Source organism: Plecotus auritus, assembly GCF_963455305.1.
Source record: "Plecotus auritus genome assembly, chromosome: 1".
NCBI lineage: Eukaryota > Metazoa > Chordata > Mammalia > Chiroptera > Vespertilionidae > Plecotus > Plecotus auritus.
In genome coordinates this window covers 153,698,126-153,717,096 of record NC_137770.1, presented here as the reverse complement: position 1 = coordinate 153,717,096, position 18,971 = coordinate 153,698,126, and the positions used below count along the sequence as shown (strand labels likewise).

The following is an 18,971-nucleotide window of genomic DNA, read 5'->3' as shown; positions in this document are numbered from 1 at the left end:
GAAGGCTGGGACTCCATTATTTCATCAACAAAGTTGTTAATCTTTCCATGATAATAGGCAGTTAAGGAGGATGGACCACATTTCCAGGTTAACTCCCAAGTGCAAGGGGACTGGGGGGAACTCCCAGCCAGATGGGAATATGTTGTCTTTAATCAGAACAAAACAATCACGGTTAACAGAGCATGATTAATATTTGTTATAACTATAGCTAGTCTCTACTATTCTATTTCTGCCCCTAGCAGTAGGGTTTTCTTCTTCCTCTTTTCCCTGGCAAAATTCCACTGTATGTGTGTGTGTGTGTGTGTGTACATATATGTGTGTGTGTACACACATTTACTATATAAACACACATATACACGTACATTCACATACTTAATACACTCACACATACATACAAACATACATACATACATACCACATCCTCTTATCCGTTCATTTATTGGTGAACACTTAGTTTGTACATCTTGGCTATTGTGAATAAGGCTGCACTGAACATGGGAGTGCAGCTATCTCTTTGAGGTGGTGATAAAAAATGTATCACTGCTCTCTAGATATTTGTTATATCCTTTGGTCTAATGTTTGGTTCCAGTTTAACATTCCCATCTCTTCACACTGAGCCTTTAGTGTCTTTAAGAATGAATTGAGCCCTGGCCTGTGTGGCTCAGTTGGTTGGAGCACCATCCCTTATACTAAAAGTTTATTAGTTTGATTCCCAGTCAAGGCACATGTCTAGGTTGTGGGTTTGATCTCTGATTTGAGTATGTATGGGAGGCAACCAATCAATGTTCTCTCCACATTGATGTTTCTCTGTCTGTCTGTCTGTCTGTCTCTCTTTCCATTACCCTCTGTCTAAGACCAATGAGCATATCCTCAGGTGAGGATTTAAAAAATTAAGAAAATGAATGAATTGAGTCTCTTGTGGACAGCATATAGTTAGGTCTTATTCTAACCCATCAAGACATTCTCTACTTTTTTTCTTTTAATGAATTTATTGAGGTGCCCCTGGTTAACAAAATTATACAGGTTTCAGGTGCACATTCTACAACACATCATCTATACACTGCATTGTGTGTTCAGCACCCCAAGTCATCCTATGCCTTTTGATTGGAGAAGTCATCCATTTACAAAGTAACTATTGGCAGATAACGACTTACTAATGCTATCTAGTTGTTTTATGGTTGTTTTGTAGTTTCATTCTTCCTTTTTTGCTGCCTTCCTTTGTGAATTGAAGATTTTCTATAGTGTGCTTTGATTCCTGCTCTTTATCTTTTGTGAATCTGATGGAGGTTTTTGCTTTATGGTTACCATGAGGTTTACACAAGACATCTTACAATATAACAGTTTATCTTATGTTGATCACATCTTTGGTTATATTTAACTGCAGATTTCCCTTAAGAGAAGAAAAAGAGAAAAGACGAAAAGCTGATCTTTTATGTGAAAAAAATAAGGTGCAGTTAAGAAAGAAAGAAGAGCACTCTATTAAAGAAGTTGAAATGAACCCACAACTTGAAACCACCATTAGAACACAAGACATCACACTGGAGATTATAAGAGAGAATGAGGTAAATTTATCTTTGGGGAAAATCTCTTATTTCTAAGAATACTTCATCAATATTTATATTCCTATCATTTAATGTATATTATTACATTTAAAACAAACCAAAAAATGTTCTCATTCTAAATGTGAACTGTGACATTTATTATTTAAACTAGAGGCCTGGTGCATGAAATTCATGCACGGGGGGGGGGGTTGTGGGGGTTGTCCCTCAGCCCAGGCTGCACCCTCTCCAATCTGGGACCCCTTGAGGGATGTCTGACCGCCCATTTAGGTCCGATCCCATCCAGGACTGCTGGCTCCTAACTGCTCGCCTGCCTCTACCTGATTGCCCCTAACCGCTTCTGCCTACCAGCCTGATCACCCCCTAAACACTCCCCTGCCAGCCTGATCAACACCTAACTGCTCCTCGGCCGGCCCAATTGCCCCTAACTGCTCTCCCCTGCTGACCTGGTCACCCCTAACTGCCCTCCCCTGTAGGCCTGCCCCCCCACAACTGCCCTCCTCTGCTGGCCTGGTCACCCCTAACTGCCCTCCCTGCTGGCCTGATTGCCCACAACTGCCCTCCCCTACAGGCCTGTTCCCCCCAACTGCCCCCCCCCGCATGCCTGCCCCCCCAACTGCCCTCCCCTGCAGGCCTGGTCCCCCCAACTGCCCTCCCCTGCAGGCCTGGTCCCCCCCACCTCCCCCCTCTGCAGGCCTGAGTCCCCCCTATAATTGCCCTCCCCTGCAGGCCTGCCCCCCCCAACTGCCCTCCCCTGCAGGCCTGGTCTCCCCCAACTGCCCTCCTCTGCCAGCCTGGTCACCCCCAAATGCCCACAACTGCTCTCCCCTGTTGGCCATCTTGTGGTGGCCATCTTGTGTCTACATGGGGGCAGCCATCTTTGACCACATGGGGGCAGCCATCTTGTGTCTTGGAGTGATGGTCAATTTGCATATTACTCTTTATTAGATAGGATTATTATTAATTTATCACTATCCTTGGCCTCTAATAGATGCTTGTGAATGTTTTCTAAATGAAAAAATGGCAAATAAATTGAGCCTACCCATTAACATAAATGTTAATTCTGGCTCTTAAAAAATGTTAACATACAGGCTAAATTGCCTTGAGACTGTGATGGAACTAGTCAAATGTTCATAAAGAAATTTTATTTCAGAATACTGTATTTTTGCTCTATGACAAATGTAGCTATCACTTACAATTTTAGTTTTTCATGAAAAGGAAAGATCCTTGTGCTTAAACAGGCTACTTCCTTTTCACAGTTTGTTTAAGGTATTGCTCTTAAGCTTTGGACTTTTTTTTAATGGAATGAGACCAAAAACTAAATGAAATGTGTCCCTAGGTTGTAGAAGAGCGAAATTACACTCAGAGGCAACCTTCTTCAGAACAGAACACCAGAATATTACAAGATGGAATTCTGACCAAACACTTTTGCAAACCAAAGGTGATAGAAATAGCTCATAAGAAAATAAATTCTGAGGTAGTTTATTTAGTCATTTGCAAATGTACCAGCATGTGAGTATGCGTGAGTTTGTATATATTTAACAAAATACTGTACAATGGAAACTGTAGGGGATTTAAAAAGCATATGTGTGTGTGTGTGTGTGTGTGTGTGTGAGAGAGAGAGAGAGAAAGAGAGAGAGTGTTGGCTTTTTGGATCCATTGGATAAAGTGATATTGTTAATTCAAATCCGTTTTTCTTATGTAGTCACATTCACAATGGCCTCATCCAAAGAGAAGGCTTTTACTATTTTCCATAAGAATTGATGTGTTGTCCATGATCTCAAAGGTATTGCTACAAACAATAGATGTTCCAGATTTTGGCAGTGATTTCATTTCCTGATATATTAATATAGAGGTTAGTTTTCACTTCCAGTGTTGGTATGGAGGAAAGTAATTGCAGGTACAGAGATCACATTTTAGATGTCATTCTTCTACTTTTGAGAAGAGACTTCTGAAGAGAATGCAAGCCATAATATGTATTTAGTGATAATTTATTGGTAAATATTTTAGTGTATTCCCCCCATTTCACATTTAATACTACTTTAAACATCATGAACAAGAAATAAAAGTTATTGAAGCAACAAATAATCTCATGATTTTCTAAGAAGACTGTAAATTTTATCCTACTTATTATTTGTTTTTTGAAACATAGGCTTCTTTTGTGTTTCTATATCCACACTGGAGGAGAACTATGGGTTGGTACAAGAGCAGAAATTGTGGGGTCTGAAAACCTGGGGAAAATCCTGGACTTGCTTATCTTTTTAACCCCTCCATTGCAGATTGTGATAACTGAATGAGTTCATTGATGGATGTAGAAGTGCTTAGGAAAATGCTTGATTATCAGTTATTAGTAGAGGTAGTTTTTATAACTGATTATGAAAATAATAGAAAAGTGGAATACCTATGGGATAATATTGGGGAAAAAAGTATTTTAGGAAATTTAGTTTGTCCTAATATTAGCGTAGTTAATACTCTTACTGTGGGGTAGCTATATGTTCAGACTGTCATATCAACTTGTAAGTGTAGAGTTATTAGTCTTTTACTTAAATGCATTCTGGGTTTGTGATGATTTAGAAAAACCCTTCCTAATTCTGAGACTCTTAAAATTCTGTTGTGATTTTTTTTCACTTAAAAAATTCATCATATTATATTACATTTTTGAACTTTGGAGAATTTATGCTTGTATAAAGTTAGAGGTTTGGATCCAACTCTATTTTTTTTCCAGTGGGATATCCAATTATTGCAACTTTTTATTATAAACATAGGTTATTCTTTAATTTCACAGGCTATCATGACATGTCATTTCAATGTTTTAGCTAAAAGTCTCCTTTGTGTTACTTAGGTTTCTGAGAGTTCTGACAAAGAAAAAAGTCTATTGCATGAAAATCGCATGTTGTGGGATGAAATTGCCAAGTTAAGACTGGAAATACACACAGTAAAAAATCAGACCCATGAAACGGGAAAAAAATATATTGAGGACATTGCAATTGTCAAAGAAAAGAATGACCATCTTCAAAAGAAAATAACAGAAACAGCATTTCAACACAATGCGCAGCTTGAAGTTCTGAGAGCTGAGTGTATAATGCTAAACTCTAAACTGGAGAATGAACAACAAAACAGAGGAAGACTGGAAGCAGAAGTTGAATCATACCGGCCTAGACTGGCTACCGCTGTACAGGATCAAGAGCATTGTCAGACATCAAAAAGAGACCTACAACTTGCTTTCCAGAGAGCAAGAGATGAATGGTTTTGTTTATGGGACAAAATGAATTTTGATATGTCTAACCTAAAACAAAACAATGAGATTCTTTCTCAACAACTTTCTAAAGCAGAAAGTAAAATCAATAGCTTAGAAATCGAGCTTCATCACACAAGAGATGCTCTCAAAGAAAGGATACTAGTTTTAGAAAGAGACCTCAGTCAAAAACAGTGTCAACAGGAGGAAGCTGAACACGTGTATCAAGAGGAACAAGGTAAAGTGGATAAAGACATTGGAAAGCAGGAATCCTTACAGGAGAAGCTATCTCATCTACAGAGTGAAAATATGTTGCTTCGACAGCAACTGGATCAGGCTCACAACAAAGCTGACAGGGAAGAAAAGACAGTAATGAACATCCAAGACCAGATTCTGGAAATCATAAAAATATTTGATGGTGAAAATGAAAATTATGTTCTTATGCTGAGTGAACTAATTAAGAAGCTAATCAACGAATGGCATCATTTTAAAGAAAGAATACATCAGTATGAAAATGATCATGTAGAAAGAGATGTAAGTATCCAGAGAGATAAGTATTTTTCAAATTTTTTAAGAGAAAATTCAGAGTAATATTTGATTATGGCTAAATGTTGAATCTAGTTGAATATTAAAAATGTAAAGATTGCCCTGACCGGTTTGGCTCAGTGGATAGAGCGTCGGCCTGCGGACGGAAGGGTCCCGGGTTCGATTCCGGTTAAGGGCATGTACCTGGGTTGCAGGCACATCCCCAGTGGGAGGTGTGCAGGAGGCAGCTGATTGATGTTTCTCTCTCATCGATGTTTCTAACTCTCTATCCTCTCCCTTTCCTCTCTGTAAGAAATCAATAAAATATATTAAAAAAAAATGTAAAGATTATGGCCCTAGCTGGTTTGGCTCAGTGTCTAGAGCATTGGCCTGAGGACTGAATGGTCCCAGGTTCAATTCTGGTCAAGGGCACATGCCCGGTTGCAGCCTCAGTCCCCAATAGGGGTGTGCAGGGGATAGTCAATCAATAATTCTCTCTCATCATTGATGCTTCTATCTCTCTCTCCATCTCCCTTCTTCTCTGAAAGCAATAAAAAATATATATATTTTTTAAAATGTTCAGTGTATAAATGTGTTTGCTCTATCAGCTTTAAAGCAGACGTTGTATCCGGTAGATGAACATTAAACCTGAGAGGTGCTTTGTTTTGAGTAAAGACATTGTGCTGCCCATGAAATTTTAATAGGTTACATTATATATTATTAATAGATATAAATTTATATTAATAATTTAGTTTTATATTAATAGAATAATAATTTAATTTTTCTGTCACCAAATTTAAAACCATTAGGAAGTAGGTAAATGGAAATGCTCTACCTAAAATGAGTATTTTGGAATTAAGAATCAGTTAAGTGGATTAATTTGACAGCTAAGTTCAGACTGCCCAGATGAACTGAAATGTAGATGCTGTATCATATACCACCTTTCCTTCAATAGCTTCTTATACGTTTTAGTTTGTATAATGTTATTTTTATTCATGCCAATTTGAATTAAATTTGGAAATATTTCAGACTCGAGTAATATATTCATATGACCTCTCAACTCTTTTAAAGGCATCTACTTTTCATTAAATCATAATTCTGGGACAAATGTGATGAGTTTTAGCAAACCTATACTTGATTTAATCTTTCCACTACAGTTTACAATTTTCTTTGAATATTTTTACAAATAATGTGCTCATGTTTCTCATTTTGAGGCCTAATTACTATCATTTGGGATAAGTTTGTCCAAGACAGAGAGAATTGTAGCTCTCTGTGATTTATTAACTTGGCATTGGATCTTCATTTCAGATTAGTGAGGGGTGGCAGGGTTTATGTGTACCAGGGAGGGAGGTGAAGACCTGGTTACCTAAGGCCTTGAAGGACATTCAAATGACTTACTTTTCTTCTAAGTTAGGAACATATTGGAAGGATTTGAACAGGGGATTGAATGTGTGAGGAACTCTGAAGTTAATTAAAGCCTCTGGTTGAAAAATAAATAAAAAGAGAAAAAATTCCATAATATTGAATTTACTACCACTTGATCCACCTACATGTCCATTTCTCTTTGAGATGTCAGTAGATTGTATAGCTTTGAGATTTATGGGGGATGAGAGTGGGGCTGAATCAGCTGTCTGATTAGGCAGGAGGGTTACATTTTCTGTGACTTTAACCTGATTAAGCAAACAGGAACATGTCCATATGAGGAAAAGAAGGTGAATTGATGTAGCTGGTGATATTTTTCCAGTCATAGATTATTGTCATAACATTATGATAGTAATATATGACTCTAACAAGGTACACCCAGGGTGGGACAAAAGTATGTTTATACTTTTTATAGTTTTTTGCATGGAGAATAACACAACAATTAGTTAATAACAATACAAGAATAAACTCTGTGTTTCACGTACTCACAACTGTTAATCTTTTGTCTCATCCTTTATGTGAAGTTATGTATTATTAACATAATTTAATAATAATGTGATTTATAAAATCAGTAACAGAAATATCTTACTAGGCTGTTGTGAGACAACTTCAACAAGAACTGGCTGATACCAAAAGAAAACTATCTACAATAGAGGTTTTTCTGGAGATTGAATCACGTCATCCTATGCATTTAGAAGATAAGAAACAAGATTTCAAGAACAAACTAGATCAAAGCAGAAGTCAAGTATGTATGAAATTTAACCTGTTCTCAGTTAAACTATAGCTGGTTAAATGATATAAAGTGTTTTAGGATACTACTCATCGTGGCTGCTTTCTTATGTATTTCATCGTGATTAATTTATTGTAATTGTATTATCTTTATAGTGCTCTTATATCTGGCTTTTATTCTGCCATTTGTATATTTTCTAATATTTACCCTTAGGAAAGTTGAGAATTATGCATCATTCTTCATAGAAATCAAGAGGCTTTGTTTTCTAATAAATAATATTGCAGTTCATGCCATTAGAAAAGCAACCTCACAACTTGTTTTCAGTTAAGCTCTTCACCTTGGGCTTCCTAGAGGTGTTGTAAGACAGTGCCTTTAAGACTCTTACATTCTGAAAATCCTTTGAGGCACCACGTAAATGTTTCTGAGGTCTTAGGGTTTTATCAGTCTTGGCTTCATACTTAGACCATGTCTTCCTGGACACCTTGGATTTGATGTTAGCCCAGAGCCATTTCTTTATTTTAGCACTAGAGGCTCCGTGCATGAAATCGTGCACGGGTGCAGTCCCTAGGCCTGACTGGCAATCGAAGAGCAAGTTTCTGGCATGGAAGGGCAGGTCCCAGCTGACCTCTGGGCCCTGGGCAGCACCTGGGCCCCCAGGCCCCTGTGCACCCCCTTCTGCCTGATTCACAGCACCCAAGTCCCCACACGGAGATTCATTGAGCACGGCTGGATGCCACGGGCCCAGGCACAGTGTGGGCCTCTGGGCTTCCCAGCAGCGTTACACGGAAACTGGGCAGGCAGCGTGAGCTCTTCCGGCTGGCGCTGCAGACTGGCTTCTGTGCAAACCCATGGAAAGCTTGACCGGCCCCTGTGGTCCCGGCGGCTGCGGCCCGGCTCACCCCAAAGACACCACGTGTGTGAGTCCTGGTGTCCCGGGGGAGGGTAGCTGGGGGAGTGAGAGTGAGCTCGGCAGAACCTCGCATTCTCACTGCACCTCTGTCTCCATCACCCCCGCCCTCAGGTAGCCAGCGAGAGGTCACAGCCCCACGTCATAGCGAGCAGTCGAACTCCTGGTCTCCCAGTCGAACTCTGAATGACTGCCCGAGGAGACAAGTTGCATATTAGGCTTTTATTATATGGGATTGTCTTTCTTTAGCTTATCTTTCTCATCGATTTCTCTTTCACCAGCTTCCTAGCAAGAATCCCTGTCATACTCGTTTCAGTGTCATTTTGTTCACTTGTCCAGAAGCAATTGCTGTCCGCCTCCTCAGAGACCATCAGGCCTCCACTCACCATTTCTTGGAGGCCCTTTTGGCTTTTATTCTCACGCTTCTCTACATTATGTCAGGTTCCATCCACCTGCAGTTCAAAGGCACTCCCAACGTGTATGTGTTTCTTTTTTAGTGTCAGCACTCTGTTTTTATTTTATTTTTTTATTGTTTAAAGTATTACATGTGTATCCTTTTCTCCCCATTTTTTATCCCTCCCCAGCCACGCCCACCCTCCAGGACAAGCCCCCACTGCCCCAGTGTCTGTTACCATTGGTTATGCTAATATACATGCATACAAATCCTTTGGTTGGTCTCTTGCCCCCCATTCCCCACCATCCCTGCCTTTCCTCTGAGGTTTCATGGTCTGTTTGGTGTTTCACTGTCTCTGGATCTATTTTTGTTCATCAGTTTATGTTGTTCATTATATTGCACAAATGAGTGAGATCATATGATATTTATCTTTCTTTGACTGGGTTATCTAGCTTAGCATAATGCTCTCCAGGTCCATCCATGCTGTTGCAAATGGCAAAAGTTCCTTCTTTTTTATGGCAGCATAGTATTCCATTGTATAGATGTACACAGGATTTAATCCACTCATCTGCTGATGGGCACTTAGGCTGTTTCCAAATCTTAGCTATTGTAAATTGTACTTGTATGAACATAGGGGTGTATATGACTTTTCTGATTGGTGTTTCTGATTTCTTGGGATATACTCGTATAAGTGGGATTACTAGGTCAAATGGGAGTTCCATTTTTAACTTTTGAGGAAACTCCATACTGTTTTCCACAGTGGCATTCCCACCAAAAGTGCATGAGGGTTCCTTTTTCTCCACATCTTTGCCAGCACTTGTTGTTTGTTGATTTGTTGATGACAGCCATTCTGACAGGTGTGGGATGGTACCTAATTGTTGTTTTGATTTGCATCTCCCAGATGATTAGTGACTTTGAGCATATTTTCATATGTCTCTTGTTCTTCTTTAGGTCCTCTTTTGAAAAGTGTTTATATAGTTCCTTTGCCCATTTTGTTATTAGATTGTTTATCTTCCTTTTATTAAGTTGTATGAGTTCTCTGTAAATTTTGAAGATTAAACCCTTATCAGAGAACAGTGGCTTTGTAATACAGCTTGATATCTGGTATTGAGATCCCACCTACTTTGTTCTTCTTTCTCAGAATTGCTGCAGCTATTTGGGGTCTTTTTTTTTTTTACTAGTATATTCCAGATGAATTATTGGAACGTTCATTCTAGGTCTGTGAAATATGCTGTTGCTATTTTAGTGGGGAGTGCATTGAATCTATAGATTGCTTTGGGTAGTATGGACATTTTAATGATGTTGATTCTACCAATCCATGAACATGATATGTTCTTCCATCTGTTTACATCTTCCTCTATCATTTTTTTTCAGTGTCCTGTAGTTTTCTGAATATAGGTCTTTTACCACCTTAGTTACATTTATTCTTAAGTATCTTAATTTTTTTGATGCGATGGTAAATGGGATTTTTTAAAAATCTCTCTTTTCTGTAAGTTCACTATTGGTGTATAGAAATGCCATAGATTTCTTGGCATTCATTTTGTATCCTGATACATTGCTGAATTCATTTTTTAAGTCTAACAATTTTTTGATGGACTCTTTAGGATTTTCTATGTACAGTAGCATGTCATCTGCAAATAATGTCAGTTTTACATTTTCTTTTCCAATTTGGATACCTTTTATTTCTTCTTCTTGTCTGATGGATATGGCTAGCATTTCCAGAACTATGTCAAACAGGAGTGGTGAGAGTGGGCATCCCTGTCTTGGTCCTGTTCTTAGGTGAAATGGTTTTAGTTTTTGCCCATTGAGTATGATGTTGGCTGTGGGTTTGTCATCTATGCATGTTATCATGTTGAGGTATGATCCTTCTATTCCCACCTTGCCGAGAGTTTTTATCAAGAAAGGGTGTTGGATTTCGTCAAATGCTTTTTCTGCATCAATTGATATGACTGTGTGATTTTTATCTCTCAGTTTTTTTATGTGATGTATCACGTTTATTGATTTGCGGATATTGTAGCATCCTTGCATTCTTGGGATAAATCCTACTTGGTCATGGTGTATGATCTTTCTGATGTATTGCTGTATCCAATTTGCTAGAATTTTGTTGAGGATTTTGGCATCTATGTTCATGAGGGATATTGGCCTGTAATTCTCTTTCATTGTGTTGTCTTTATCTGATTTTGGTATTAGGGTAATGTTGGCTTCACAGAATGAGCTTGGAAGTGTTCCTTCCTCTTGAATTTTTTTGAATAGTCTGAGGAGGATAGGTTTTAGTTCTTCCTTGAATATTTGATAAAGTCCCCTGTGAAGCCATCTGGCCTTGGGCTTTTGTTTGCTGGAAGCTTTTTGATGACTGCTTCAATTTCCTCCCTAGTTGTTGGCCTATTGAGATTTTTAGAATCTTCCTGAGTGAGTTTTGGAAGGTCGTATTTTTCTAAGAATATGTCCATTTCCTCTAGGTTTTCTAGTTTGTTGGAATAGAGTTGTTAATAGTATTTTTTCACAATCCCTTGTATTTCTGTGGGGTCTGTTGTTATTTCACCTCTTTCATTTCTGATTTTGTTTATTTGGATACTCTCTTTGCTTATTGATGGGCCTGGCTAGAGGTTCATCAATTTTGTTTATACTTTCAAAGAACCAGCTCTTGGTTTCATTGATCTTTTGTTTTGTTTTTGTTTTGTTTTCTTTGTTTGTTGATTTGTCTCCATGTCATTTATTTTGCTCTGATCTTTATTATTTCCTTCCTGCTGATCACACTTGGATTTTCTTGTTGCTCTCTTTCTAATTATTTAAGTTGTAGAGTTAGATAATTTATTACATTTTTTTCTAGTTTTTTTGAGGTAGGCCGGTAGAGCTATAAACTTCCCTCTCAGGACTGCTTACGCTATGTCCCATAGATTTTGGATTGTTGTGTTTTCATTGTCATTCATTTCCAGGATTTTTTAATTTCTTGTTTGATCTCTTTGGTAACCCACCCATTGTTTAATAGTGTGCTATTCAGGTTCCAAGTGTTTGAGGTTTTTTTTATTGTTTTTGTTGTAGTTTATTTCTAATATTATGCTATTGTGGTCTGAGAAGATGCTTGATATGATTTCAATCTTCTTGAATTTGGAGAGACTTTGCCTGTGACCCAATATGTGGTCTATCTTTGAAAATGTCCCAGGTGCACTTGAGAAGAACATATATTTTGTGGCTTTGGGGTGAAATGTTCTGAAGATGTTAATTAAGTCCATCATCTGATCTAGTGAGTCATTTTGGATTTCTGTGTCTTTGCTGATTTTTTGTCTAGAGGATTTATCCAGTGATGCCAGTGGAGTATTAAAGTCCCCTACTATGTTTGTATTGTTGTCTATCTCTCCCTTTATATCATCCAGGAGCTGTTTTTGTTTTGTTTTGTTTTTTGTATTTGGGTGCTCCTGCATTGGGTGAATATATGTTTACCAGTGTTATATCGTCTTTTTGTATCGATCTCTTTAGTATTATGAAGTGGCCTTTCTTATCTCCTGCTATGGCCTTCATTTTGAGGTCTATTGCTACCCCAGCTTTTTTCCCATTTCCATTTTCCTGGAAGATATTTTTCCATCCCTTCACTTTCAGTCTGTGTGACTCCCTTGTTCTGAGGTGGGTCTCTTGCAGACAGCATATATATGGGTCATGATTTTTTTATCCATTTAGCCACTCGATTTCTTTTGATTGTAGCATTTAGTCCATTTACATATGAAGTTATTATTGATAGGTACTTGTTTGTAGCTATTTTTATTTTTTGTGCCTGTGTTCCTTCTTCCCTTCCTATTTTTTCCTTTTACAGCAGTCAAGTTAGCATTTCTTGCACTGCTGGCTTGGTGGTAATAAACTCCCTTAATCTTTTTTTTTTTTAATATATTTTATTGATTTTTTACAGAGAGGAAGGGAGAGGGATAGAGAGCTAGAAACATCGATGGGAGAGAAACATCGATCAGCTGCCTCCTGCACACCTCCTACTGGGGATGTGCCCGCAACCAAGGTACATGCCCTTGACCAGAATCGAACCTGGGACCTTTCAGTCCACAGGCCGACGCTCTATCCACTGAGCCAAACCGGTTTCGGCTCCCTTAATCCTTTTTTTGTCTGTGAAGCTCCTGATTTCCCTTTCAATTTTGAATGATAGCCTTGCTGGATTCAGTCCCTTGCTTTCTGTCACTTTGTTTATTTCATTCCATTCTCTTCTGGCCTGATGTGTTTCTGTTGAGAAATCAGTTGATAGTCTAATGGGAGATCCCTTATAATTATTTTCTGTCTCTCTCGGTCAGCCTTTAAGATTCTTACTCTGTCGTTGGTGTTTGCCAATTTAATTATGATGTATCTTGGTGTCGGTTTTTTTGGGTTCATCTTGTTTGGGACTCTGTGTGCTTCTTGGACTTGTGAGTTTTTTCTTCCCAATATCAGGGAAGTTTTCTGTCATTATTTCTTCAAGCAGGTTTTTTATTCTTTGCTCAGTTTCCTCTTTTCTGGCACCCCTATCATGCAGATGTTGTGCATTTCCTGTTGTCCCATAGCTACCTTAGGCTCTTCTCCTGCTTTTAAGATTTGTTTTTCCCAGTTGCTGCTCTGCTTGGGTGGTTGTTTTTTGTTTTTGTACCTTGTCTTCTAGTTCGCTTATGCAGTCTCAGCTTCCTCTAATCTACTGTTGATACTTTCCATTGTGTTCTTTATTGCAGCTATGTCATTCTTCACTTCCACTTGCTTCTTCTTCATTTCCCCTTGATTCTTATATATGTTGAATTTGTCTTCCATCCTTTTCAGCATCCTTATAACCATTGATCTGAATTGTTTCTCTTACAAATTGCTTGCCTCCATTTTGTTTACTTCCTTTTCTGGTAATGCCTCCTTTTCTTCTGTATGTGGGTTGTTTCTTTTTCTTCCCATATTTTGCTGTTCCTTTGTGGTTTTTTTCTATGAATTAGATCAAACTTCTATGTCACCCAGATTTTTTTGAGTTTGTCTTATATAGTAGATGTTTTGTGGAACCCAGTGGTGCAACTTTCAGGTCTTCTGATTGGGTATTCTATGGATGCTCCCTACTTGCGATATTTGGGTTCTCCTGGTATAGTTGGGTCTTGAGTTTTATTGTCCTATTCATTGTTGGAGTCTCCTCTTCAGGTGTCTGGTTATGTGGCTCACTCTCTACCACATTGACCAAAGACCACAAAATACAACTCGACAAGATATGACACAAAGGGAACAAAACACAAATGTACTCACGATACTGATAACCCCAATAAAAGAGACCACTAGAGGAAAGAGAATTAAAAGAGAGCAAAGAGAGCAAAAATGGTACTGAGAAAAAGAAAAAAGGTAAGAGAGAAAAGAAAGAGAAGCAAAATGAAGGAGAAAAAATATACATATATGGGGTGAAAACTCCACAAGAAAAATAAATAAACCCAAAAATTCAAAAAACAAACACCCAGAAAACAAGGGGATAGAGGGGACAGAATCTGTAGAGGCAGAGCTTATATCCAAAAGTAAGATAGAGGAATTGAATGAATAGAGCAATGGCCATAGTTCAGTATAGAGGAGGTAGAAAGAGAATGAGTGGTAAGAAGAAAAGTAAAAAGCAAAATAATCAATAAATAAAAAAATAAAAAGATAAAAAAATAACAAAAAAACATTTTTTAAATATTTATCTATCTATATATTCATCCATTTTTCGAAAAGGAGAATAGAGGAAAGAGCAGAGTTTAGTGAGTGGAACTAACCGAGGCTTGAGTTTAGTGAGTGGAAATAACTAAGCCATTAGGAGAAGAAGAGAGCAAGAGAGGAAAGGAAAAGCAAAAGCATAAAAAAGTTGACTAGCAAAGAAAGAGAAAAGAGAAGGGTGCATGGACTTGAAGCAGGGGAGAGGAAATTAGATATATGAGTAAGCCAACAGAGAAATTAGATATATGAGTAAGCCAACTACAATAATAATAACATGTCAATAAAGCAGATAAAGGAGATCAATTTTTAACAAGGGGTAAAAAGAAAGGAGAGAGAAAAATTATAGCAGGGATATTTGAAGAGAAACAGGATGAAAAAGGGAGAAGTGAGGAAGAAAAGGGTGGAAAAAATAAAATAAAATAATGGTAAAAAATAAAAAAATAAAAATGGAATGAAGAAAAATAATACAAAAAATAGAAGGTTAAAGAATAATAAAGAAAAAAATTAAAAGATAAAAAATAAAAAAACTGAAGTGTCATTCATTTCAGCCCAGTTTTAATGTCCCATGGGGGCTGGTTTAAGACTCCTCTCTATTGTTCTGTCTGCCACTTCTCAGTTTCCTGTTAGGTAGTCAGCACCATGTGGAAGTTCCCAGTGATCCACCACTCCTCTGTGTCTGTCTCCACAGCCTTGGTTGCAGGCAGGCAGGGCCAATCTGCCTACTTTATCTGCCTGCTTTCATTCTTATTTACACAAACCTCTATTTCTGATATGGGCTTTAGGTGGGGGTGTTGCTGTATTGGTTTCTGGGACAAAACAGCACCTCAACCCAGTTCGCAAGGGCTCCCTGGCACTATTCAGAGTCTTTGTTTCCTCTGCAAAGATCAAGGCTGGGTGCGGCTGCACTAGTTGCCCTGTGGGTGCTGGGAGGGGCTGGCTCTTCAGGAGAAAAATGGCTGCTTAGGGTTGGAGGGTCCGGAATGTGCCAGTGCCGGATGCCTGGTCACCTTTCCCTATCCTGCTCCTCTCCCCAGCCTCCACAACACTGCACCTTCACCTGCACCGCAGCCTCGGTGAGTGTTTGTAATTGAAAGGACCTGTGAACTGGGTTTAGTGAGTAAAAACAAGGGAAATATAAGAGCAAAACAACCGCACCACTGCGAGTTTCTCTCCCCGCTGGTACCACGTGGCTCGGGCAGTTCTTCAGGCTGCCTTTCTGGGTGCGGCCTCTCATGGCTGTGGACTTAGATCTAGGTTCCCTGGCTGCCAGCCATCCTGTGGACCCCCTCCCACAGTGAGTGTTACGTGTGTCCCAAAGGGACGCGGACTTGGTGCAGCGCAGGTTCTTTCTGACCCTCTCGTCCTGGTGGTCGAGAGTCTTTCTCTCCAGCCCAGATCCTGGATCCTACCATTCTCCAGGTGTCCTCTGTCACTTCCAGCCATGGATTGTCTCACCAGCTGTTTAATTCATCAATTCCGGGTGGATGTTATTCAATTTAGTTGTTCCTTCTATCTGCTCCATGAGAAGGTGCAGGACACGTCTGCCTATTTGGCCGCCATTTTGAAAACCAGCACTCTTTCTTAATGTCAGTACCTGTGCCAGTTACTTATTGCTGTTTAATAACCACCTCCAAACCTGTGTCTTAAAGCAGCATTTACTTGTTCACAAATCTGCATTGAGGCCAGCTCATTCCTTTTCCACTTGCCACCAGCTGGGATGACCTGAATCTTCTAAACTCTTATTTGTTCACGGGTTTGTCAGGTGCAGTGGGCTTTTGACTGGGACGCTCGCTGGGGCAGCTCAGCTGGACACCTGTATGAGGACTGACCACGTGGCCTGGGCTGCTTCCTTCTTCACAACACGGTGGCGGGTTCTCAGGGTGAGCTTCCCTGGGGAGAGAGTCAGATGGCACCAACATAGCAGTCACACAGCAGTCACTATTATCACTGACATTCCAGCAAGCTTGTTATTGTTGATGATGATGTTTTGTTTAGTATGTTCCCTTATTTTATGGGAAGTAACAAAGAATTTCAAGATAGCATTATTGAATTAAGGCTCCCACTCCCACTTTTTTGGTTCTAAAAAATGTAGGGCTTATGTTGCTAAACTTTGACAGTAAGAGTTTTAATTTCTCTGTAATCCAGGGAATCATTTCTTCTTGGAATGCAATTCAAATTAGCATAAAATGTTTCTGGTTCAGTAAAAGACCTATGGTATTAGAATCCAAATTCATAAGATTAATTAATTAGTCTCATTTTGAAAGTCTTATCTTGGGAAGCATTTGGAGACAGTTCTGAATACCACAATCTGATATCCCTAAAACTTTTTTAAAGATTATGAAGAGTTAAGATGGGGGAAGAGGTAAGAGACTTTCCACTAAGGGGCAACATGTAGTCATTTTGTGGAGGAAAGACATGAAACAGTCATAGGAAAAGGAGTATAAAGTCAAGTGCAGATGTTGTGTGGCAAAAACGACAACAGTACATATATTTTTGTGACTCCTGGTCGTTTTAACTTTTGTCTTGATTCTGAGTAATTCAAGGTTCAACTTTCGAAGACTCTACCACTGTACAGATAACATTTTATTGCAACTTAATTCATTTCAAGATTTCATACTGGTGTCCACACCTTCATAACCAAACTATATTCTTTTATTCATGCAGAATGATGAGCTTATAGCAAAACTGCGACCAGCATCTTCAAAATGTGTACGTCTGGATGAAGAAAAGACACCTCCACAGGAGTTATCAGTGGAAGCACTTCTAAAGAGACGTGAAGAACTAAAGGCTAAAACAGAGAAGTGGAAACAAAGAGCAGTAAGCCTCAGAACAGATATGAAAATGCATATGACAGAAGGCTGTGTGGGAGAAAAGTTCAAACTGAAGATTGAAGAAACTACAAAGGGTTTGGCAGACAAAGTGACACAACTTGATCTATTTTTACAGGTTAATTTATTGATTTAATGTGCTTTAATTCACTTCACTGCAAATTACATTTTGGATAAATACAGTGTTTTTGCCTTTCCTCTACTTCCTTTAATAGCAATTTATTTTATAGATTTCCGGAAGGAAGGTGGCATTTGTTTTTCCTTTTTAGTATTTCAGTTTCCATCATTATTATCACTGAATTGATCTTTCCAAATGATTCTTAGTAAATGATCATTTTATTTTTAAGACCAGTTGATGTTAAACAAGACTGTTTGACAGAAAAGGGGAAAATGTGATTTAAAAATTGTTCCATACTTTTGAATTAAGTTATATCATTCTATTTTAAAATGTTTAAACTGATTCTATTATTCTTTGAATTATCAGATTACATGAGTACTAATAGAAGAATGATTAACTCTATAACTCAGATTTAATTCAGTGGACATTTATGATAAATATTTTAAATGTCAGCTTTTTTCACACTTAACGCTGATCTCTGAGTCGTTGACTCAAAACTAAAGAGAACAATTATAACTGTTCAGGTTATACTTACTTTAAAATGTATCCTTTTTATTTGCTTTAGACACAAAGAGCATCTCAAGAAACCTCAGAGAAGTTAATATGTATGCATAATGCTTCAATAAGAAGTCCTTTGGAAGTCAGAACTCCTCTTTTGCAAACTTCTCAAGATGACAGCAAAAAGAGAATCTGAAAAATATGTGCAACTTTACCAAGAAGAATGGGAACCCAGAAAATTATTGGGAAAGAAATGAACTTTATAAGTCAAATGCAGAATCAAAGAAAATAAATTTAACTCATTAATTAGCCTCTAAACTTTAAACATAATTACTATTGTGCCAGGTTTATGAGATTAGTAGGGCGTGAAAGCTAACTAAATATTATAACTTTGGCAAATGATGTTAGTAAATAAACTTACCTTTCAAATGTTCTTCCAGGACAGTTTCATCTCTCCTCCTTTTTTGGTTTTAGGTGCCTTTAGTTTTTTTCCCCTTAATATCTTCATGTAGTTAACCTGATCTACTAGTCTTTAAGCTGAATGTCTTGAAGCTATAAAATTTATCTGTATTATTATAAAATCACTTGTCAGAATTCCCCAAATTGAAACATTTAAGATAATAACTTAAGGAGGAGAGACAAAATGGCGGCAGAATAGACTGAAGTGTCCTGAGCCTTGTCCCGAAGCAAATAGAGTGAGCGGCTGAAACGAATAGAATTCAGCCTGATTTGGCGAAGGAAACTCAGCTGGTGAGACAGTTTGCAGCCGGGAAGGGCAGAGGTCCCCTGGAGAAGGGAAAATCAAGGATCTAGGCAGGAGAGTCTGCTGGACCTCTGTGCCCAGAGGGCCAGGGGAAACCGCAAGGCACCAAGCCACGTCCCTGGGGACAGGCAAAGCATCTGACTGTGAAAAAAGGGTCCAAGGGACTGTGGGAGGCCGGGGATTTTGGACTTTGGATTTTGGATATGAGCTCAGGTAGCCCTGAAGGGCTGGCCGGACCACGCAGTGCCGGCAAGAGAGGAGCTTGCAGAAACGCTGTCCTTCCCCGCTCTGGGGCCTGTGCCTTTCTTCACTGAAC

At 38.7% G+C, this 18,971-nt stretch overlaps 1 protein-coding gene across 1 annotated transcript; it reads left to right on the top strand.

Annotated features, from left to right (window-relative positions):
• Positions 1 to 1,442: 1,442 nt before the first annotated feature.
• Positions 1,443 to 18,330, top strand: LOC308250762 (ankyrin repeat domain-containing protein 26-like). Its single transcript, XM_080673455.1, has 6 exons — positions 1,443 to 1,562; positions 2,899 to 3,000; positions 4,402 to 5,328; positions 7,334 to 7,486; positions 17,113 to 17,394; positions 17,960 to 18,330. Exons 1-6 carry the CDS (start codon positions 1,494 to 1,496, stop codon positions 18,086 to 18,088), a joined length of 1,662 nt encoding a protein of 553 aa, XP_080529581.1. The 5' UTR covers positions 1,443 to 1,493; the 3' UTR covers positions 18,089 to 18,330.
• The last annotated feature ends 641 nt before the right edge of the window (positions 18,331 to 18,971 follow it).

Coding starts and splice junctions, on each gene's coding strand:
- LOC308250762 (XM_080673455.1), top strand. CDS start 1,494: ATGAACCCACAACTTGAAACCACCATTAGAACACAAGACATCACACTG. Junction 5,329..7,333: donor ATGATCATGTAGAAAGAGAT/GTAAGTATCCAG, acceptor ATATCTTACTAG/GCTGTTGTGAGACAACTTCA. Junction 17,395..17,959: donor AACTTGATCTATTTTTACAG/GTTAATTTATTG, acceptor TATTTGCTTTAG/ACACAAAGAGCATCTCAAGA.